Source organism: Neoarius graeffei, chromosome 1 (assembly GCF_027579695.1).
Source record: "Neoarius graeffei isolate fNeoGra1 chromosome 1, fNeoGra1.pri, whole genome shotgun sequence".
Classification (NCBI taxonomy): Eukaryota; Metazoa; Chordata; class Actinopteri; order Siluriformes; family Ariidae; genus Neoarius; species Neoarius graeffei.
This window is the reverse complement of record NC_083569.1, coordinates 81,174,345-81,198,045: the sequence shown is the minus strand read 5'-3', so window position 1 is coordinate 81,198,045 and position 23,701 is coordinate 81,174,345. Positions and strand designations below refer to the sequence as shown.

Here is a 23,701-nt window from a genome sequence, read left to right as displayed (position 1 = left end):
ATTATGCTGGTAAGTTGTTACGTGTAAACCCAAAGTGGTGAATTTCCCTCATCAAATGCTTAGAAAACCAACAGACATCTATTTTTATGTGCTGAGGTTGTAATTAAGGCATCGTGTTTTTTTTCTTCAGCTAAGTGTAAACTGCCATTAGCGAACCACCGCTCCATAGAGATTGAATGGGATTTAGCTAACTAGTGGTGGTTTTTGCTAACATAGTTAGCAGAAAGTTATCACTAGCTATGTAGGGATGATGTTAGCTCTCTTGCATCGTTAAAAACGATGGGCAACTCATGATTTTTTTTTTTTGTGAGTTGTAATAGAGATTGTCTAACTTATTGGCTAATCTAATTCACATACAGAGCACAACTACTTGTGGAAACCAAGAGTTAAACAGTACAAACTTCAGGATCTAAAAAAGAAAGAAAGCCTTTCAGGAGCTCCGTCGGCCCCTTTTCCTCCTCAACAGCCATCTCCTGGTCCATGTCCTACATTTTAACCACTGAGTGACCACTGCCCACACATTAGTGTATCAATGTAAATATCATGTAGAAGTAAATAACCATTTATCTTTGTCTTAACATTGGAGTCTAATTTATCGACAATTTTTAGTCAAAAATCCAAAAGAAAATATGAGCAAGGGAATATATTGGAAATATATCCGGTTTTATTCTCTCCCCAATCACTGGATATGAGCAATCAAATGTTCTGATTGGCTACCCTACTATTAGGCTATCAGCTCATATACCGTGAGTAGAGAAAAACAAAATGGCCGAGCGCATCACGTCAGATATATCACTTTATCAAGTATTTAAAAAAAACAGAAATAGCTAAAAGAATGTAGTCCCCCCCCCAATATCTCTTGTTCCACACTCCAGCCCAGTCGGTGGTACCAAACTGCCAAAAACCCTAAAGAAGAAGAAGAAAATGGTGGACCGTTCTACTGAACCAACAGAGGATTAAATAAAAACTCTACCTGAAAACAAACCCCCCGAAAATACAAAAAAAGCAACAAAATATAGAATAAAAGTATTTGATGGTTAGTACATATATTTTCTTATTTTTCAAGAATTATTATTATCACATTTTTCACAAATTGGTAATGTCATTTCGCCGGTTTGTTTACATTCTAAGTGGAAATGATTTTGTCTGACATTTTGTAGAAAGTTTTTACTTATCGAATTTGCTAAAAATAAAAATGCTCTGTTTCTCAAAATCCAGTGAATGTGGATAGAATAAAACAATTATTCCACTCAATCTCATCTTACATAGCTTATAGCCGACTCGGTGCTACGCTCCTCATCGGCTATCAGCTCATGTACGACTCGATTTTGTGGAATAACTGTTAAATATTTGAAACCTATCCACTCAGTGACTGTACTAATCAAGCAGGTATATGTCTGAGTCTTCAGCCTCACCTCTGCAGACGTGTGGAACTCCAGACCAGGTGCCGTCTGCCTGGCACAATCTGATGTTGCTCCCTTGCAGCTCAAAGCCTGGTAGACAGCGCACACCACATGCTGAGTTATACTGGTTATTACACATGTTCTGGATGAAGAAGCCATTCTCTGGAGGAGAGAGAACTGCACACACCACCACTACAGAGAGAGAAAGAAGAAGCAAGACATGAGCAGTCACGTGACACATACGATCCCTTGTCAAAAATGAAGGGCTTTAAAATGAGAATGTTGCTGGAATGTGGGCTGCATAAATAAGTGCAGTTGTAATAGAATGGTGTTTCATAATAGTTTTGAATACAGAAGCACTGACAGTTCCATGCTCATATAACAAGTGGGTACAGTAAATACAGTTTCCAAAGGGTAAGATTACATGCGGCCACTTTATAGAGATTTCTCATTACATCATGTACAGTATGTGCTGTTAGTATAAATACACAGGTAATTATAGAAACTCATGTGCGCTGATTGGTCGAGAAATTCAGACTGTTTCTCGATAATCACCTCGAGCGACTCGGCAAAACGGCGGCCGATCGCTTTGTCACCATAAATGAGGAAGAATTACAGATTATGAAAGAAAATGCTGCTCCTAAAAGCACTAAAGATGCTACGAAGTTTGGTCTAAAACTATTCAAAGGTAAGGTGGAGTTGTGATTTATTTTATCGATTTCAAAACAAAGTATTTTATGTGACTCGGCATAGATAAGTGACACAAGTCAGCGTGCGCCTTTATTATATTTGCATGCCACTTTTGAAGTTTAAAATAAATGAATTTTAAATATGATTTTTAATTTAAAAAAAAATCACCTGTGTATTTATATTAAAACAATTATCCACCTCAGGCTCAGTAAATATCAGTGAATAATAACCTCGACTTTGACCTCGGCAGGTATTATTCATCAATATTCACTTCACCTTCAGCGAATAATTGTTAAATCATAAAAAGTTAAAAAGAACTTTTAAAACCAGCCAACCAACCAAAAAAATTACAAATACAACAGTCTCAAACAACCCGTAATGATAAATGAGGATACTACTCAGATGGAAACAACGGCAACAACAAAAGAGTTTGTCATTTCACAGCTTTTGTCTAAATTGTCTATTATTGCTTTATAATATATTTATGCAATACTTATGAATATGTTATGAAGGCCCTATGAAAGTAGCTGAAACAAAATGTCATCATTTTTTAATAAAGTGTCATCATCATGAGCATCATGAGCTGTCTACCTTGGCAGGTGTGATTGTGCAGTGTGTATCCCTCATTACACACACAGTCAGATAGAGAAGTGCTGCCAGGCCTGGAGGTGTGCTGAGGGCCTGGACATGGCAAGCATGTCCCCACACCCCCTGGTACTGCCTCTGGCTTGTACGTCCCTGGTGGGCATGCTGGAGAGAGAGAGAGAGAGAGAGAGAGAGAGAGAGAGAGAGATCAGGGGTCATTAATCATTTTGAAATATAAATCAAAATGCAATGTTTTTCATCAGGTATATGAAACTTGTAGTGGTCAATAAACAGTGCCTTTTGGGAGTTATAACATGATTACATATCTGTGTATTACACTGAAACATCACTGCCAAATATGGGAGACTATTTTTTCACATACTGTGAAGTCAGATACTGATACTGAGTGAAGCAGTGCCACCATTTTATTCCTTCAACATTTCAAAATAGCAAATTTTAATGATAAAATAACCTACTTCCATACCCACAGAAACATTATAATTTCATGAACTCAGGAAAAAAAATAGGATGTGCTGGATCAAGTGCTATTTTATAAACTGATGAATAATTAATGAGGCAGTCAAGTTATTAAATGCAACCCAAAGCGACATGATTAAAGGAGAACTGAAGGCAAATTTTTTTATTATCAAAATTCTATTTATCTCATTTTATTAAATATAGGAATACATTTTTGATCGCTATTTCATCACTGCTATAGCAAGTTCTGAGTGTTTGAAATATGCTCTGTAATATATCAGTCCGTATGTCAAAGCAATGGCTGTAAACGAGATTCGCTGAGACCTGTGCAAGACATTGTAGGACAGAAGTAAAACATACAGCGGAAATCAAAGTGACCAACATCTGCCAATGTTGTCAAAAGACGTGTGCGCCCTGTTTCGAATGCTGACGTAATCAAGCCGGAAGTTTTGTTTGTTTTGATAGCAATCAGGAAAGTTTGAAACAAGTAGGCAGTAATCGTCATTTAAACTCGTTTTTGTGCAATATTTGGTTTGGAAAACAGTTTTCAAAATGGCGGCACTGACACCTGGCTGACATTTCACGTTTCAAAGTCTCGCACAAGTCTTGTGAAGATCGCGTGGATAAGCGACGCCTGCCGTGGACCAAACGAACTAAATTCAACATGGCTAAAAACCAAATAGGCCGATAAGTATAATATTTAATTGCAATTAGTTGCCAATATGAGTCACAATATAAGGTTACTAAAACCAAAAACGTAATTGAATAACACGTTAATTAAGAAATAAAGCAAGTTTAAAAATGACTTCAGTTCTCCTTTAACATGGTGATTACATTTAGGGCTATTCATGCAGCAATATATTGGCAATATATTCGACTCATTTAATGTTGTATATTTAAACATTTCAGTTTCAATTTCATTTACCAAGTGTATTATATTTGACACCAAAGAGGAAGATATTTACTTCTTCAGTCTTCATTTCCTGTCCTTGAATTTTGTCAGGATTTTTTTCAGGTGGTGATTTGCACACTATTGTAAAAGAAAAAAAAGGAAAAAAAATCCCAGGCATTTCTCAGAAAAATCTAGCAACTTCAATGGTGCAAACTACTTTTTATGCTCCATCCATCCATTATCTGTAGCCGCTTTATCCTGTTCTACAGGGTCGCAGGCAAGCTGGAGCCTATCCCAGCTGACTACGGGCGAAAGGCGGGGTACACCCTGGACAAGTCGCCAGGTCATCACAGGGCTGACACATAGACACAGACAACCATTCACACTCACATTCACACCTACGCTCAATTTAGAGTCACCAGTTAACCTAACCTGCATGTCTTTGGACTGTGGGGGAAACTGGAGCACCCAGAGGAAACCCACGCGGACACGGGGAGAACATGCAAACTCCACACGGGGCTCGAACCCGGACCTTCTTGCTGTGAGGCGACAGTGCTAACCACTACACCACCATACATTTAATATTGTATATTAAACATTTTCATTTTCAGTTTGATTTATTGAGTGTATTATATTGTATTATATTTATATTTGACACCAAAGAGGAAAAACATGTTTAGTTCTTCATTTTTCATTTTCCATCCTTGAATTTTGTCAGGCTTTTTTTCAGATGGTGGTTTGCACACTATTATTAAAAAAATAGATAGATAGATAGATAGATAGATAGATAGATAGATAGATAGATAGATAGATAGATAGATAGATAGATAGATAGATAGAACAAGTGTTGCCAGGCAAAACAAACCTCACCTGGTAGCACTTATTATGAATATGAAGGAAGTCATCGCAAAAAAAAAAAATAGGTACCCTATGTGTCCATGTGGCTACTACTTATAAATAAGATAGTTTTCTGATCCCATGTCCATACAGTAAATATAACATATATATTTACTCTGAGGCAGTAGCCACAAAAATGAAGCGTAATCTAAAAATTAACAATTATTCTACTCTTCCCTCTTACAGTTTTTGAAACTGAGACCTCCGAACCGAGGCTGACATACACACGCTGTCGCCATGACCCAAACTCTTATTTCCCGGAAATGGCCCGGCGCTAGAGCTCAGTGGAACGCACTTTCCCTCTGTAATAAGCATAAACATGTCTGAAGGCAATTTCTTTAGTCTAAATCAACAGAGTGGGGAAGTTTTTATCAATGGAGTTTAAAAGTGGGTGTGGCCAACACCCCTTGCTTTGCGTACGTAAACACCCAAGAAACCATCCAATGACAGTACAGTGTATGCAAATGAGGCAGGTAGTGATCCAATCAGCGTGTTTGTGGGAGGAACCTTTCTGAGGCAGCGCTCCTGCAGTCTGAGCACAGAGTTTTTTTGTTTTTTTTTTTTAACCTTTTTGGTCACCGTGACCTTGACCAGATGACCCTCAAAATGTTGGAAGTTCTATTTGAGACCAATGCCCATCTATCCTGAAAGTTTCATGAAGACTGATCCATCCATTTTCCCGTAATATCATTTACAAACAAAAGAAAGAAAGAAAGAAAGAAAGAAAGAAAGAAAGAAAGAAAGAAAGAAAGAAAGAAACCCGACCAAAAACAATGCCTCGCCCCTGGTGGACTCCGTCCCGGGCGAGGTAAAAACTCATCACAGGTCTCATCTCATTCATCTCATTATCTCTAGCCGCTTTATCCTTCTACAGGGTCGCAGGCAAGCTGGAGCCTATCCCAGCTGACTACGGGCGAAAGGCGGGGTACACCCTGGACAAGTCGCCAGGTCATCACAGGGCTGACACATAGACACAGACAACCATTCACACTCACATTCACACCTACGCTCAATTTAGAGTCACCAGTTAACCTAACCTGCATGTCTTTGGACTGTGGGGGAAACCGGAGCACCCGGAGGAAACCCACGCGGACACGGGGAGAACATGCAAACTCCACACAGAAAGGCCCTCGCCGGCCCCGGGGCTCGAACCCGGACCTTCTTGCTGTGAGGCGACAGCGCTAACCACTACACCACCATGCCGCCCCTCATCACAGGTATTTCTAAGAAAAATCTGGCAACCTCAGAGGTGCAAACTACACACAGGTCATTTTAATGATCTGAAAGTGATGCCAAGTAAATGAACTTAAGCCTGTGCATCCAGCCAATCTGAATAAATTCATAACTTTCCTTGTGTAAATATTAACTAAATGTTTGCACCTAATGTGCTAACTCTGAAACAGCATGTGGTAAGAGAATCTGTGAGCACTGGAACAGATTTTCTTCAACAGTTGAAATTCTGGTAACCCCAGCTAAATTATCAAAATTCTTCAGATTGTCTGAGGTTTTGCAGATCACTGCATTGACTGGCTCTTTGTTTATTTACTGGAAAGTGGTGGATAAATGACCAAGAATTTGGTGTCTCTTTGTAAAACTGTTCACATCTGTTAACGCAAAACGCGATCAAAGGCACGGTTCATACGTACAAATGGAAATAACTGGGGTTTGTGTCATAGTCAAAGAGCAGGAAGCTTTGATTGGTCCAATTAGTGTAAAAAAAAAAAGCAAAGCCCCCACATAAGCTTTGTGCTGCAATTCAAAATAGTTTCACATTTCAGCTTCAGCCTTTCTACAGTATTTAATAGTTTCTACACCAAAGGGGAGTCACATCTCCACGCCAACATGCACTTCCTGTCCATCTAAACACCATGCATATTCATACTGTTTATTAATTCAAGACCTAATCTCCATCTTTTCTGAATCTATCTGCATCTCACATATCTCATTTGTTCTGTTTTCTTATTTTGGTCTGTGATATATCTTATATCAAGGAGGAAACTGTGAAATGGTGTACTGGGTTGAGTTTTAACAGCTGGATGATTTCAAATGTTCTAAAGTCTAGTGGTAAGCAGTGGATACACACCGAAGTCCAGAGTGTTTACACATGGACAAAGAGACACAAAAACTCAGAAAAAGAGAGATGAATGGACAGGGTAAGACATAAAGACACAAAGAGATACACAGATGGTTGGACACTAATGGGTTCTACAAAGAAAAAGAGGGAGACAGATGGGAGAAAAGTGTGTGAGTGACAGAGAGACAGACAGATATACCGCCAAAGCAAAAGACAGATAATGAAAAAAGGGTGCATGCAAGGGGGAAAAAAAGGAGACAGATGGAGACAGGGTGGGACGGGAAAGACAGCGATATGAAAGAATGAAAAGCAGGAAGGAGGATGATAGATGACCATATAAAAGAGCAAGAGAAAAGTACAACTCAGGAAGAAAATCAAACAAGAAAATATGTCTTCTTAGAACAACTTAACTGATGTGCTGTGGAAAAGGAGTGAGAGAGTGAACAAAGTTGAGGGTGCAAAGATTATTATTATTATTATTAATAATAATAATAATAATAATAATAATAAACTTTATTAATTCTTCTTGGACTAAACATCTCATCTCATTATCTGTAGCCGCTTTATCCTGTTCTACAGGGTCGCAGGCAAGCTGGAGCCTATCCCAGCTGACTACGGGCGAAAGGCGGGGTACACCCTGGACAAGTCGCCAGGTCATCACAGGGCTGACACATAGACACAGACAACCATTCACACTCACATTCACACCTACGGTCAATTTAGAGTCACCAGTTAACCTAACCTGCATGTCTTTGGACTGTGGGGGAAACCGGAGCACCCGGAGGAAACCCACACGGACACAGGGAGAACATGCAAACTCCGCACAGAAAGGTCTTCGCCGGCCATGGGGCTCGAACCCAGAACCTTCTTGCTGTGAGGCGACAGCGCTAACCACTACACCACCGTGTTGCCCTGGACTAAACATATATGATGAATTTACAATAAAAACTAACAAAGATGTAGAAATACATATCCCAAAAATAAGAGTATAATAGATATCATTCTATCCACATTCACTGGATATGAGCAATCGTGCGCTCTGATTGGCTACTCTACTACTAGGCTATCAAAAATGGCAGAATGTGTTGCTGAACCAACTGAGGATGAAAGAAAAACGCTACTCGAAAATAAAACCCTAAAAATTGTTATAAAGTATTTAAAAGAAACAGAAATAACTAAAAGAATGTAGTGCGCTCCCCCCCCCCCCCAATATCTCCTGTTCCACACTCCATCCCAGTTGGTGGCAGTAATGCACCTTTAAGTTGGTTTACTGTAAGTGTGTCAATTTTTCATCAACACTATCTGATCAACTACAAACCACATTTTGCAGTGTTCCAACCTGGAACTGAAATGGACTTAATAGGCATTATTCTATCCACATTCACTGGATATGAGCAAATCGCATGCTCTGATTGGCTACTCTACTACTAGGCTATCAGTTCATATACCATGAGTACAGAAAAACAAAATGGCAGAGCATGTTGCTGAACCAACCGAGGATGACATAAAAACTCTACTCAAAAACAAAACCCTAAAAATTGTTAGAGTATTTAAAAGAAACAGAAATAGCTAAAAGAATATAGTCCCCCCCCCCATATCTCCTGTTCCACACTCCAGCCCAGTTGGTGGCAGTAATGCACCTTTAAGTTGGTTTGCCAACCACCAAAAAAAACCTCAAGAAGACGACTCCCAAAAAATACAACACAAGCAACAAAATATGGAATATAAAGCATTTGATGGTAAGAACATATCTTTTTTATTTTTCAAGAATTATTATTGTACCATTTTTCATAAATTACTCCTGTCATTTTGCCGGTTTGTTCACATTCTAAGCGGAAATTATTCTGTTGGACATTTTGTATAAAGTTTTTATTTATCGAATTTGCAAAAAATAAAAATGCTCTGTTTCTCAAAATCCAGTGTATATGGATAGAATAAAACAATTATTCCACAAAATTGAGTCGTACATGGCTTATAGCCAATTCGGTGCTATGCGCCTCATCATCTATCAGCTCATGTACGACTCGATTTTGTGGAATAACTGTTAAATAGAGTTTGACTATGTCCGCTTGTTTAGGAGGTGACATGCTCTTGAGATAAAAGACTCCTTATGTCTGTCAGTTCCTGATAATGGTACTGCGAATGCGAGACAAATTTTGTTCCTAGTTGCGTACTTGTGGGACGCCATTCTTGGAAGGAACCTGTGATTCGCATGATTAGGGTCCTTTATAATTCTTTCAAGCTCACGTATGATCGCCTCATCTTTTCGTTCCTCCAGACTTGCAAGATTTGTCTTTGGGATGCCAATTATGGCCATACAGAGATCCTGGTATTTGGGGATGCCGCTCCAGACCGGTGATGGATACTCTAGCACCAGAAAAATCTTACTGCAGTAAACAGTGATCCCCACATCCTTAGGTAGATTAGTCTTCCTGCATTTGCCTAGATAGTGCAACCTTTTGTTAGCTTTCAACATGGTGGTTCCAGCACAGATCCTGCTGTTGCCAAACACCTAAGAGTTTAAACTCCATACAATTACAGCTGTAAATTCCTGAAAGTCCAGTAAAGGAGCAGAGTATTTTATTTTATTTTTTTTGCAAGAATAAAACTTCAACAGTGCTGACTTTCTGCGTATGGATAGTAGCATGAGAACATTTCTAATACTCAGTGACAGAAATCCACCCAAAAGCCATTTTTTTTATTACTAACTCCATATTTCCTCCTCTTTTATCCTGTAGGCAGAAACTCCTGGCCAGACTTATCTGCAATAATGACACAGGAACCAGGACCCATATGAGTTTTTAAGAATAGCACTGGTGCTAATTACAATCTGAATCACTGCACAGCAGCTGTGTGTCACATAACTCTGTGGTAATGAGCTTCAATCCCTGTTTTCCTCCCGGAAACCCATAACTGGGAAAGAAACAGAGAGCAGAATGCTGACCAGTGGCAGCACATTCCTCATTTACAGCTCTCCGAAGGAAGAAAGAGAAAAGAGTGAAAAAGTAAAGTGTGTTAATAGGCCTTCAGTGTGTCAAATGCTTGAGCAACTGTGCACTTCCTTGGTTGTAAAAGCTGAACTCTACTTGAAGGCTACTTTGCTAAAAGGGGCTACGCTTCATCTGGTCCATCTCCTTATGGGAATCCTTGATTTGGCACATCTTCATGGATCCACATGCATACCAGACCGGAATGATGTGCTCCTCTCGTTGTTTTATTCCATACAGTCAGGAATAATTCTCTCCGCCTCTGCTCACAGACAGCCATGCAGGCCAGACAGGGCTAATCACTAGAGACCCTGGACTTCTACGAATGCAGCCGAAACCCACAGTGAGAGTTGAAAGTGAAGGAAGCAAGCAGAAACACAGCTTCACACATCTACCCCAGAGAGCATGCAGGGAGGCAGGTGAGAGAGCGAGCGAGCGAGCCCTGCTGCTGACACCTGCACAATCACGTCTATTTCTTATCCTTATGCCATGTTATTCTCCTGCTATCACAGTTTCAATGCCACTTAGAAGTTTCTTCGAAAATAACCTTGCAACTCAAACAGCAGCGAATGAATCAGTATAAAACAACCAGTAAGGAAGGCCTTTTTTTCTCTCATTTTCTGTATGTTGCACTCCATAGTGCTTTGAAATCTGAAAACTACAGTACTGTGTGAAAGTCTTAGGCACATATAAAGAAATGCTGTAGATTAAAAATGGCTTAAAGGAGAACTGAAGTCATTTTTAAACTTGCTTTATTTCTTAATTAATGTGTTATTCAATTACGTTTTCGGTTTTAGTAACCTTATATCGTGACTCGTATTGGCAACTAATTGCAATTAAATATTATACTTATCGGCCTGTTCGGTTTTTAGCCATGTTGAATTTAGTTTGTTTGGTCCACGGCAGGCGTCGCTTATCCGCGCGATCTTCACGAGACTTGTGCGAGACTTCGAAACGTCAAGTGTCAGCCAGGTGTCAGTGCCGCCATTTTGAAAACTGTTTTCCAAACGAAATATTACACAAAAACAAGTTTAAATGACGATTACTGCCTACTTTTTTCAAACTTTCCTGAGTGCTATCAAAACAAACAAAACTTCCGGCTTGAGTCCATCAGCATTCGAAAGAGGGCGTGCGCGTCTTTTGACGACGTTGGCGGATGTTCGTCACTTTGATTTCCGCTGTACGTTTTACTTCCGTTCTACGATGTCTCGCACAGGTCTCAACGAATCTCGTTCATGGCCATTGCTTTGACATACGGACTGATATATTACAGAGCATATTTCAAACACTCAGAACTTGCTATAGCAGTGACAAAATAGTGATCAAAAATGCATTCCTATATTTAATAAAATGAGATAAATAGAATTTTGATAATAAAAAAATTGCCTTCAGTTCTCCTTTAAAAATAATGAAATTAAATGTTTCAACATTTAAAAAAATACTATAAACAAGTAAGCAGTAAGCCATAATAAATGAAACAAAGTCAATATTTGGTGTGAGATGACCCTTTGGTTTAAAAAAAAATAGTAGTCTGAGGTACAATGAGTGCAGTTTTATAAGGAAATGAGCTGTAGGTTTTACTGAGAATCTTACAGAACCAGCCACAGTTCTTCTGGACACTTTGACTGTCACACTCACTTCTTAATTTTGCCCCAAAACAAACTTTTTTCTGTAACATTTAATTTTGTGCTGGAAAATGAACGTTTTGACTCTAAAATGTTTTTTGTACTGACTCGATAATGTAGAAGTCATAAAACAGAAATCTATAACAAAATTTGTATGAAAAAAATAAGGTGCATAAGACTTTTGCACAGTGCTGTAGATTATATTTTGCAAATGTTCTTGTGAAATCAGTGTAATTACACTGTACTACAGATCCGGAGTGCCCAAGGGCACTGGCTTAAAGGTGTAGACAATAATTTTGAAACGCAAAAGCTAAACAACCTTCAAAAAATAAAAATCCATCAAAAATTATGACTACAAAACACTTTCACATGTATTAGAGCCAGAGTGACTGAATGCTGGTTTAAGAAGAGGAGCTTTCTGATTTTCCTGATGAGTTGCATTTTATGCTTGACATTGTTGTGTTTGATTCAGATTACACAGTCTGGGGAACAACAGCCCAGAGTTTCTGCACTGAGTACACAATTATTAATTGATAGCTGATGAAGGTGGGATGTAAAATATTACAAAAACAAGTAATGACCCACCCTTTAAAGCAGTGGGCCTCGAATTTTTTCCCCCCAAGTTGAAACTAATTATTACATGGCAAAAAACTGAAAACTGAATTTGAGGAGAAAATTCCTTAATACTAGTGAAATGATCTTGCCGCATGGACAGATGTTGGTGTCTTGGATTCTTCTAATAGGAAATGATAGATCAGGGGTTCTCAAACATTTGTGATCTGTACCCCCCCCCCCCCCCCCCCCCCCCGACTGTAGCAAGTGTACTTTGAGGGCCCCCCCCCGAAAAAAGATAGATAAGCTATTTATTATTATTATTATTATTATTGGGCTGTTTTTTTATTGTTGTGTATTATTGTATTATTACAATGCTAGACAACACAGTTCGAGACTGAAAATGTTCAATTTTGCCCTATATCCTTTTAAAAATTTCTAATCCAGCAACTGGGGGTGCATAAGCGTACTCCTGGTGCCGGTCCCAAGCCCGGATAAATTGGAGAGGGTTGCGTCAGGAAGGGCATCCGGCGTAAAACTGTGCCAAATCTAACATCTCATCTCATCTCATTATCTCTAGCCGCTTTATCCTTCTACAGGGTCGCAGGCAAGCTGGAGCCTATCCCAGCTGACTATGGGCGAAAGGCGGGGTACACCCTGGACAAGTCGCCAGGTCATCACAGGGCTGACACATAGATACAGACAACCATTCACACTCACATTCACACCTACGGTCAATTTAGAGTCACCAGTTAACCTAACCTGCATGTCTTTGGACTGTGCGGGAAACCGGAGCACCCGGAGGAAACCCACACGGACACGGGGAGACCATGCAAACTCCGCACAGAAAGGCCCTCGCCGGCCACGGGGCTCGAACCCGGACCTTCTTGCTGTGAGGCGGCAGTGCTAACCACTACACCACCGTGCCGCCCCCAAATCTAATATGCGGAATGAAAAGAGAAATACCATACTGGATCGGTCGGGCCCTGGGTTAACAACGACCGCCTCTGGTACTGTTGGTCAACAGGGTGCCGGTGGAAAATGTGCTACTGTTGCGCCAAAATGGAGAAGGAGAAAGAGAGGGGGGAGGCGTGTTAGGAGAGAACGTGAAAGATGGAAGGGAAGGAGACGAGGTGGAAAGGAAGCAAGGCCAAGAACATTGGAGATGGATGCAAGTTGTTTTATTAAAGAGTCGATGGAAAGAGAAATGGTGTTAGTATTGTTTTGAGGGGAGAGTTGGTCAACAGTGTGATTGATGTGAAGAGGGTGTCAGATAGAGTGATAGGCATGAAGTTGGAGATTCAAGGAGTGGTAATCAATGTTGTATGTGCGTACGCCCCACAGGTTGGATGTGAGAACGAAGAGAAAGAGTTTTTCTGGGAAAAGATGGATGAAGTGGTAGAAAGTATACCAAGGGAGGAGCACGTGCTGATAGGAGCAGATTTCAATGGACATGTTGGCGAGGGAAACAGGAGATGAGGACGTGATGGGCAGATATGGTGTAAGAGAGAGAAATGTGGAAGGGCAAACGGTGGTTGATTTTTCAAAGAGGATGAATTTGGTAATAGTCAATACATACTTCAAGAAGAAAGAGTAGCACAGGGTGACGTTTAAGAGTGGAGGAAGATCTACACAGGTGGACTACATACTCCGCAGAAGGGATAACCTGAAGGAGATTGGAGACTGTAAAGTGATGGCAGGGGAGTGTGTAGCTAGACAACATCAAGTGGTCGTGTGCAGGATGAGCTTGAAAGTGAAAAAGAGGAAGCGTGAAATAGTGGAGCTGAAGATTAAGTGGTGGAAACTAAAAGAGGTTGAACATCAGAAAGAGTTTAGGGAAGAAATGAGATGAGCACTGAGTGGTAATGGAAGTCTGCCAGAAGATTGGGATACTACTGCTGTACTAGTAAGAGAGGCAGCAAGGAAGGTGCTAGGGTGGTCATTGGGAAGGAGGAAGGAAGACAAGGAGACATGGTGGTGGAACAAAGAAGTGCAGGAAGTTATAAAAGAGAAGAGGCTAGCAAAAAAGAATTGGGACAATCAGAGAGATGAGGAAAGCAAGCGGTTATACAGAGAGACAAGACAGAAGGCAAAAAGAGCGGTAGTGAAGGCGAAAGCAGATGCATACCAGGAGTTGTATGAAAGACTGGAGACCAAAGAAGGAGAGAAAGACCTGTACAGACTAGCTAGGCAGAGAAACAGGGAAGCGAGGGATGTACAGCAGGTAAGAATAATGAAAGATGTAAATGGAAATGTGCTGACAAACAAAGAGAGTGTATTAAGAAGGTGGAAAGAGTACTTTGAGGATTTATTAAATGAGGAGAATCCAAGAGAGAAAAGTTCAGATTCATTGGAGACAGCAAATCAGGAAGCAGAGTTGGTTAGTAAGGATGAGGTGAGGGCAGCCATGAAAAGAATGAAGACTGGGAAAGCAGTCGGACCAGATGGTATCCCGATTGAGGCTTGGAGATGTTTGGGTGAGATGGCTGTGGAGTTCCTAACGAGATTGTTTAATAAGATCCTAGAGAATGAGAAAATGCCGAATGAATGAAGAAAGAGTGTGCTAGTCCCAATATACAAGAATAAGGGAGATGTACAGAGTTGCAGTAATTGCAGAGGAATAAAATTGATGAGCCACACCATGAAGCTATGGGAAAGGGTATTGGAGGCAAGATTGAGAAGAGAGGTAGCAATCTGTGAACAGCAGTATGGGTTTATGCCATGGAAGAGCACCCGGATGCAATATTTGCTTTAAGAATGTTAATGGAGAAGTACAGAGAAGGCCAGAGAAAGCTACACTGTGTGTTTGTAGACCTGGAGAAGGCATACGATAGAGTGCCGAGAGATGAGTTATGGTATTGTATGAGAAAGAGTGGAGTGAATGAGAAGTATATTAGAGTGGTGCAAGACATGTATGAGAACAGTGAAACAGCAGTGAGGTGTGCAGCTGGAACAACTGAATGGTTCATGGTGAAGGTGGGACTCCATCAAGGATCTGCTTTGAGTCCTTTTTTGTTTGCCATAGTGATGGATAGCTTGACAGACGAAGTGAGGCAAGAGTCACCATGGAACATGATGTTTGCGGATGATATTGTGATATGTGGTGAAAGTAGAAAGGAGGTTGAGTTGGGTTTGGAGAGATGGAGGTATGCATTGGAACGAAGAGGAATGAAGGTGAGCAGGAGCAAAACAGAATACATATGCATCAATGAGAATGGGGATGAGAGTGTAGTGAAGATGCAAGGAGTAGACATAAAGAAAGTTGGTGAATTCAAATACCTGGGGTCAACTGTGCAGGAAAATGGGGGCTGCGATAGTGAGGTGAGAAAGAGAGGGCAGGCAGGGTGGAGCAGTTGGAGAAGGATTTCGGGAGTCATTTGTGATAGGAAAGTCCCAGCAAAAGTGAAAGGTAAGATGTATAAGATGGTAGTGAGACCAGCTGTGATGTATGGATTGGAGACCGTACCCTTAATGAAGAGACAGGAGGCAAAGTTGGAGGTGGCGGAGTTGAGGATGTTAAGGTTTGCGATGGGAGTGACAAGGTTGGACAGGATAAGGAACGAGCACGTCAGAGGGACAGCACATGTGGAGAGCTTGGGAATGAGGCTAAGAGAGATGAGACTGAGATGGTATGGGCACATCCTGAGAAGAGATGTAGAGCATGTGGGAAGGAGAATGTTGAGGATGGAGCTGCCAGGCAAACGAAAATGAGGAAGGCCAAAGAGGAGATACATGGATGTGGTGAGAGAGGACATGAAAGTGGCAGGTGTGGTAGAGAAGGATGCAGAAGACAGGGAGCAATGGAGACGAAAGATCCGCTGTGGCGACCCCTAATCGGGAGCAGTCAAAAGAAGAAGATCCTTTTAAAAATTTCTGGATCCAGATGTGGTTCCAGATCACCTCCAAAATTTAAGTTCTTCATTGGGCCAAGACACGTATCTAGTAAAATTTTCATGAAAATCCGTCTGTACATTTTTTTCTGCAAAATTGCTAACAAACACATGAACGAACAAACAAACTCTACCAGAGTACCGGAGGTAGTGTTAATGAATGTCTCAGTGTGACACATGAGCCTGCTTTGTTTGGCAGAGTTCTCGAATTCTCAGCTCAATTTTGGTTAAACACAGCCTCAGGTATTCTCAATCTGTGCGTGATTGCGGTACTTAGTTTTGAGCGTGGTCAATTTTGAAAAGCCTGCCTCACACAAGTATGTTGATGCGAAAGGTTGGAGAATTTTTAAGGCAACATCACAGAGCTGGGAGTACTCCTGCATCAGTGTTACCCAGAAGGATGTAAGAGAACAGGTGCTAAAAAGGTGCTTCAGCCTGCTGTCACTCTTCAGCTCAATAAGCTGCTCTTGCATTTGCAGTGACAAATCGTTTGTGGTTCAAACAAATGGGTCCTGAACCCATGAAAATGAGTGGTAGTCCTCCTTGAAATAAGAAACTAACTGCTGCTTAAGCCCAGACAGGTGATCTGCAGCTGATTGAAAAATAGAGGAGAAATCACTGCCGCGTGCCTCAGCGATGAAGTCTGCATGGCTGGGGAACAGGTCACAATTTCCGATAATTATGTGGTCATGCCAGAGGACAAGTTTTTGGATGAAAGCATCCACTCTGTCAGCAAGGACCAACAGATTGGAATCTCGGCCTTGCAAAGACAGATTCAAACTATTCAGTCTGTCAAATATGTCGACCAAATATGACAAGGAAGCTAGCCACAGGGAATCATGGAGGTGCTTGGCCAGTTCCAAATTGCTTTCGGTCAAAAACAACTTCACCTCTTATCACAGCTCATACAAGCGCTGTAACACTCTCCTTCTAGAAAGCCAGCGAACCTTTGTGTGCAAGAGTAGCTGTTCATACCCAGAACCCATTTCCTGACAGAGGACCCCAAATAACCATGAGTTCAATGGACGCGACTTAATGTAATTTATCATCTGAAGTGCCTGTTGAAGCACAGACTGGAAGAGCATTTGCCACTGAACGGTCTGTGACCACACGCCCCACTCGCCGAGTGCCCCCCCCCCAGTTTGAGATCCACTATGCTAGATCATTTCAACCATATTCAAGATATTTTAACTTGCTAAGATATCATTTTTGCAGTGTAGAAGAATACAAGGTACCAACTCTGAGATTATTAAAACTAGCTCTAGATTGTAACCAACTTATTCCAAGATGTCTTGTCAAGTAAAATTATCTGTTCATGCAGCAAGATAATTTCACTAGTATTAAGGAATTTTCTCCTCAAGTTGAGTTTTCAGTTTTTTGCAGTGTAGTAGTGTACAATTGCTGGGTTGCATCCGGCGTCACATCCGCCTCATTAGATACGCAAGACATGAAGCGGTGGTCAGCTGTGCTCACTGTTCACAAAGCGTTACTATCCCTGGGGCGCCTTGCTAGTCATTAAAATGTCCTACGCTTGCTTTGTTTTGCGCTGTTCTAATCAAACAAACCGTGAAACTGCTAAAAGTTTCTTCCGGGTTCCCTGTGAAATGATAAAGGGTGAAAGAGCAAAGGATTTTTATGAAAAGATGATAAGAAAAGTGACTCTTGAACCTTTCGCTGCAATGGAAGGGAGCGGAGTCGAAGAGCACTCGAGTTTGCAGTGATCACTTCTGGAAAGGTTTGTAAATTCCTCTGATTTCTTTTGTTTGGATTAGCAAATCACTTTTCTTACCATTTTCTGTTATTTCATGATGTTTTGAAGTTCAGGAGATGCTTAAGTCCTCGGATGTGTTTTTGTTTACTGTTTGATCGTGGTTACCATATTGTAAACTCATCTCATCTCATTATCTCTAGCCGCTTTATCCTGTTCTACAGGGTCGCAGGCAAGCTGGAGCCTATCCCAGCTGACTACGGGTGAAAGGCGGGGTACACCCTGGACAAGTTGCCAGGTCATCACAGGGCTGACACATAGATACAGACAACCATTCACACTCACATTCACACCTACGGTCAATTTAGAGTCACCAGTTAACCTAACCTGCATGTCTTTGGACTGTGGGGGAAACCGGAGCACCCGGAGGAAACCCACGCGGACACGGGGAGAACATGCAGACTCCACACAGAAAGGCCCTCGCGGGCCACGGGGCTTGAACCCGGACCTTCTTGCTGTGAGGCGACAGTGCTAACCACTACACCACCGTGCCGCCCATATTGTAAACTAACGCGTTTATAATATGTGTAATACCCAGATCTTTAAAGGGGCTTCTGTGGATCTTTGTGAATGATTTACCTGGAAGAGATGATCAGGGAGGATTGAGAATTGATTACCTGTGGTTTGTTTACACTTGATACTAAAACTTGTAGCATCCTAGCAACCATTGTAAAGACGCATACAAAAAGCCCAGAAATTCCTCCTTACCCAGGCAAAAACAATACACGATTTATCTTGTAGTATCCTGATCCCTAGATTTTTAACTCAGCCACATATAAAAAGCTGTACTCCTCCATGCTGTTCCAGGTTTTCATCTGTGTGTCCGTGTAGAATGATGTCTGCAGCACCAGGTAGTTTGAGATGTCGGGGAACTCAACGGATGGATAATTTTCCAACTCATAGGAAAAATCCTTCTTTGTTAGCGTGTAAGGATCTAATCCCACTGAGTGGTTTCTATATCCACTTCATTTGAGTGAACTTCTTGGTTTTAATAACTTGCTTGTTTGCTGAACACAAACATGGCAATAAATTCTTGTGTTAATGGACCAGATTCCACTTTTGGATCATTAATCCCTTTTGACTGAGAACGTTCTGTGTGCATGGTTTGGCTTCTGGGACATCCATACAGTTTTAAATACAATACCTACAATAAAAACAGTTTGGGGCGGCACGGTGGTTTAGTAGTTAGTGCTGTCACCTCACAGCAAGAAGGTCCGGGTTCGAGCCCCGTGGCCGGCGAGGGCCTTTCTGTGCGGAGTTTGCATGTTCTCCCCGTGTCCGCGTGGGTTTCCTCCGGGTGCTCCGGTTTCCCCCACAGTCCAAAGACATGCAGGTTAGGTTAACTGGTGACTCTAAATTGAGCGTAGGTGTGAATGTGAGTGTGAATGGTTGTCTCTGTCTATGTGTCAGCCCTGTGATGACCTGGCGACTTGTCCAAGGTGTACCCCGCCTTTCACCCGTAGTCAGCTGGGATAGGCTCCAGCTTGCCTGCGACCCTGTAGAACAGGATAAAGTGGCTACAGATAATGAGATGAGATGAGAAAAACAATTTGTTTTTTATTGTATTTATTTAATTCCTGGGCTCCCATCTGTAATGTTGCATCCCATTAATACACTTTACAATAGATTATTAGATTCTAATAGAATAGATGAGCCAAAATAATTAGGGATCTTTTTTAATGGGCCTCAACTCGTTACAAGTATGAATAGGTGGGCCTTAAAGCAGAAAAGGTTGAGAACCCCTGCTTTAAACCCTTCCTGGGAGCAGAGTGATATTGGGTGCTTTCACAAATGATACATTATTTGATAATTATTTAAATAAGTGGTTAAAAATATATTGCGTTCCAGACTGTGCATCCAGTGTTTATTTTCTCTGTTTGTTTGTCAGTTGAAGTATTCGGTCAAAATCTGCATTTCTACAACGGTATCCTCTGGCTCAGGTTGCATCTCCCAGATTAGCAGTTCACATGTACAAAAATGCAATGGAGTCGATTCAGAGTGAAATAATTTTTTCACTGCGATCAAAATGCTCTAGCTGTGTGTTTGGAACTGGACTGAGATCAACTCACTCAAACTGTGCAGCTCGTTGCTGTGTTTTCACCAGTCCAAGCAAACCCCTCCGAATCACATGAGGGTTCTGTTCAAATGGACTAAACCCTGCATATGTGGAAGATCCCTCATAGATTATTGAGGAATCCACTGGATTTGACTAACATTTACCTGCCAAATGTAACCAGTACTATCAGTTACCTGTGTGTCAGCCAACCACTTTTGAAGTTCCACACAAATGAAGCATAATGGCTTAAAGTGCCATCATCAAGGAGGATTATTTTTAAAAATAAAATTTCCATCTTGTCATGCCACTGGCAGACATTTTGCAATAGTTCATTTTTTCAAATGCGCTGCTGACATGCTGTTGAAAAGTGTGTACTTGTTTACGTACAAAAAAAAAAAAAAACATCTGGAGTGTGGAGAACAAAATGAGACTTAAACTAGACTAAGAGCATCAGACTGTGCATGAAGGCTAAATAGAGAGTTTAACCACAGCACTTGGCCACTCTGAAATTCTCCACACTCCTCCACATCCTTTCTTTTATGCTGGAAGAAGGAATAAACATCATGACATGTCACACTTCCTGCAAAGGAGGTTAGCGGGTGTACACTCAGTGCAGCTTCGCACGATGCACGCTGGTAATAAAAGGAAGCGGAACAAAAGCCGTGACCACATAAACTTAGCATGAAACTACCAGTCTAAATCAAACAAATTTAAAAAACCAAAATGTATGAGATATGTCGTGTCCTGATCAGAGAGAGAGAGAGATGAGGTGACGGATTTAAAAAGGCTACAATACTGTGTGCTTTAAGACTAATTTCTAAGATGGAAACTACACAGCAAGTGACACATTAATGCATCAAATAAAAATGAGAATTGTTCTTTCCATTACAACGTCAATGGAGAAGTCAGTGCAATAAAGCCACGGCGCTGCTGTGTCTCTCCACATTCATGCAGCTGGAGTTAAAGTGCTTCATTACATCCTCCATGGGCCTTTGAATGATCTAAATTGTCTTTTGTCAGCTTCATAAAATTTTGACGCCTATACAGTACACACACACACACACACACACACACACACACAAAAAAAAAAAAAAAACCACAAGCCTTAAATTAGGGTACAAAAGAGAGGATAGGAAAAAATCAAGACCTTTTTCTCAGAAAAACAAAAGCCAGCAGGCCTCGCTATGCCACAGCCTTGACTATATAGACTGTAAAACAGTGAGTGTGTCTGGAGTGTGTTTAACACATGACCGGGGCACGGTTCGAGTGTGTGTTTATTTGAATCAAAAGCACTTCAGACACTCATCAATGTAAATGAATGAGTGTTAACAACCTGCAAATATAAAGCAGGAACCAGAGAATCGAAATGTTCAAGAAAGGAACAGAGCAGATATAAAGCAAAAGGTCTCGTTTAACGGAATAAACCAGAGGGTTTTCATTATTCATGACATGTCTGATTACCACAAACAAGAATTCGGACATGTTTCCCTGTGCTGAAAGGACACTCAGCATTTACTTTAATGGCACTTATAATGGTCTATAAACAGCTGTTAAATTTCCTCAATAAACATTTTAAAAACGTGATGGTGTTATGCAACACATGCACAAAACTACAGAGAGAGAGAGAGAGAGAAAGAGAGAGAAATAGCAGCAGGTTGCAGGTTTAAGGTTCACCAGATGTTGTGAATGATAGGAGTCTATGAAACAGGAGTCTGTAGAAGAATGAATGGAGTGAGGTGAGGAGTTGAGGGTTCAAGGGTCTCAAAATAGTGCGGCCTCTCACTCCATCACCATTCACTGTGTGTGTGTGAGAGAGAGTGAGTGAGTGAGTGAGTGAGATAGATAGATAGATAGATAGATAGAGCAAAACTTAAAGTGCAAAGTATACTTAAAAATAAAGATCATAAAATCTCATCTCATCTCATTATCTCTAGCCGCTTTATCCTTCTACAGGGTCGCAGGCAAGCTGGAGCCTATCCCAGCTGACTACGGGCGAAAGGCGGGGTACACCCTGGACAAGTCGCCAGGTCATCACAGGGCTGACACATAGACACAGACAACCATTCACACTCACACCTACGGTCAATTTAGAGTCACCAGTTAACCTAACCTGCATGTCTTTGGACTGTGGGGGAAACCGGAGCACCCGGAGGAAACCCACGCGGACACGGGGAGAACATGCAAACTCCACACAGAAAGGCCCTCGCCGACCACGGGGCTCGAACCCAGGACCTTCTTGCTGTGAGGCGACAGCGCTAACCACTACACCACCGTGCCGCCCAGATCATAAAATATGATCATATATTGCCTACTAATATGTTGGACAGTATTTCTGTCCTTTCTAGATGTATTTATGTCAAATAAACAATGGAATATATTGTTCATGCATTCACAATCCACTTTAATAGGAACACCCAATCGAGCTCTAGAGCAGTCTTTTCCAATTACAGCTAGATTTTTCCAATAAAATAAAAGTCACAAACTTATTCAGTTCATATTTTAGAGCATTGAATTTGACTAACTTTGTTGAAGTTTACCTAGAAATGTTAATACAGGGTGTTCAAAGACTTTTGACTGGCAGCATATACAGTGTCTTGCAAAAGTATTCATCCCCCTTGGCATTTGTCCTGTTTTGTTGCATTACAAGTTGGAATCAAAATGGATTTTTGGGGGGTTCGAACCATTTGACTTACGCAACATGCCTACCACTTTAAAGTTGCAAACTGTTGTTTTATTGTGACACAAACAATAATTTAGATGAAAAAACAGAAATCTGGAGTGTGCATAGGTATTCACCCCCCACCCCCAAAGTCTATATTTTGTAGAGCCACCTTTTGCTGCAATTACAGCTGCAGGTCTTTTGGGGGTATGCCTCTATTAGCTTAACTTCAAGTTATGCCACAGATTCTCAATTGGATTGAGGTCTGGGCTTTGATTAGGCCATTCCAAGACATTTAAATGTTTCCCTTTAAACCACTCCAGTGTAGTTTTAGCAGTATGTTTAGGGTCATTGTCCTGCTGAAATGTGAACCTTCATCCCAGTCTCAAACCTCTGGCCGACTCAAACAGGTTTTCCTCCAGAAATGCCCTGTATTTAGTGCCATCCATCTTTCCTTCAGTCCTGACCAGCTTTCCTGTCCCTGCAGATGAAAAACATCCCCACAACATGATGCTGCCACCACCATGCTTCACTGTAGGAATGGTGTTCTCAGGGTGTTGGGTTTGAGCCACACATGGTGTTTCCCACAATGGTCAAAAAGTTCAGTTTTAGTTTCATTTTGGGCAAACTCCAAATGTGTTTTCTTAAGCAATGGCTTTTTTTTCCCTGGTCACTCTTCCATAAAGCCCCACTCTGTGGATTGTATGACTTAAAGTGGTCCTATGGACAGATACTCCCATCTCCACTGTGGATTGTTGCAGTTCCTTCAGTGTTATCTTTGGTGTCTTTGTTGCATCTCTGATTAATGCCCTCCTTGCCTGGTCTGTGAGTTTTAGTGGACAGCCTTCTCTTGTCAGGTTTGTAGTGGTGCCATATTCTTTCCATTTTGCTATAATGGATTTAATGGTGCTCTGTGGGATATTTAAAGTTTGGGGTATTTTTTATAACCCAACCCTGATCTATACTTCTCCATAACTTTGTCTCTGACCTGTTTGGAGGCTCCTTGGTTTTCATGTTGCTTGCTTAGTAGTGCAGCAGAGTCAGGGTCCTTCCAGAACAGGTTGATTTATACAGACATCATGTGACAGATCATGTGACACTTTGATTGCACACAGGTGGATCTTAATCAACTAATTATGTGACTTA

General features: G+C 41.2%; 1 protein-coding gene across 3 annotated transcripts in view; it reads right to left on the bottom strand.

Annotated features, from left to right (window-relative positions):
- Nucleotides 1-23,701, bottom strand: part of svep1 (sushi, von Willebrand factor type A, EGF and pentraxin domain containing 1) — a 283,771-nt gene that overhangs the window by 144,816 nt on the left and 115,254 nt on the right. For all 3 annotated transcript variants that reach the window (XM_060937264.1, XM_060937110.1, XM_060937184.1), the window contains exons 4-5: nucleotides 2,685-2,843; nucleotides 1,416-1,595 (exon numbers count right to left, since the gene is read on the bottom strand). In XM_060937264.1, coding sequence (XP_060793247.1) covers nucleotides 1,416-1,595; nucleotides 2,685-2,843 — 339 coding nt within the window. The remainder of the gene's footprint in view (nucleotides 1-1,415; nucleotides 1,596-2,684; nucleotides 2,844-23,701) is intronic.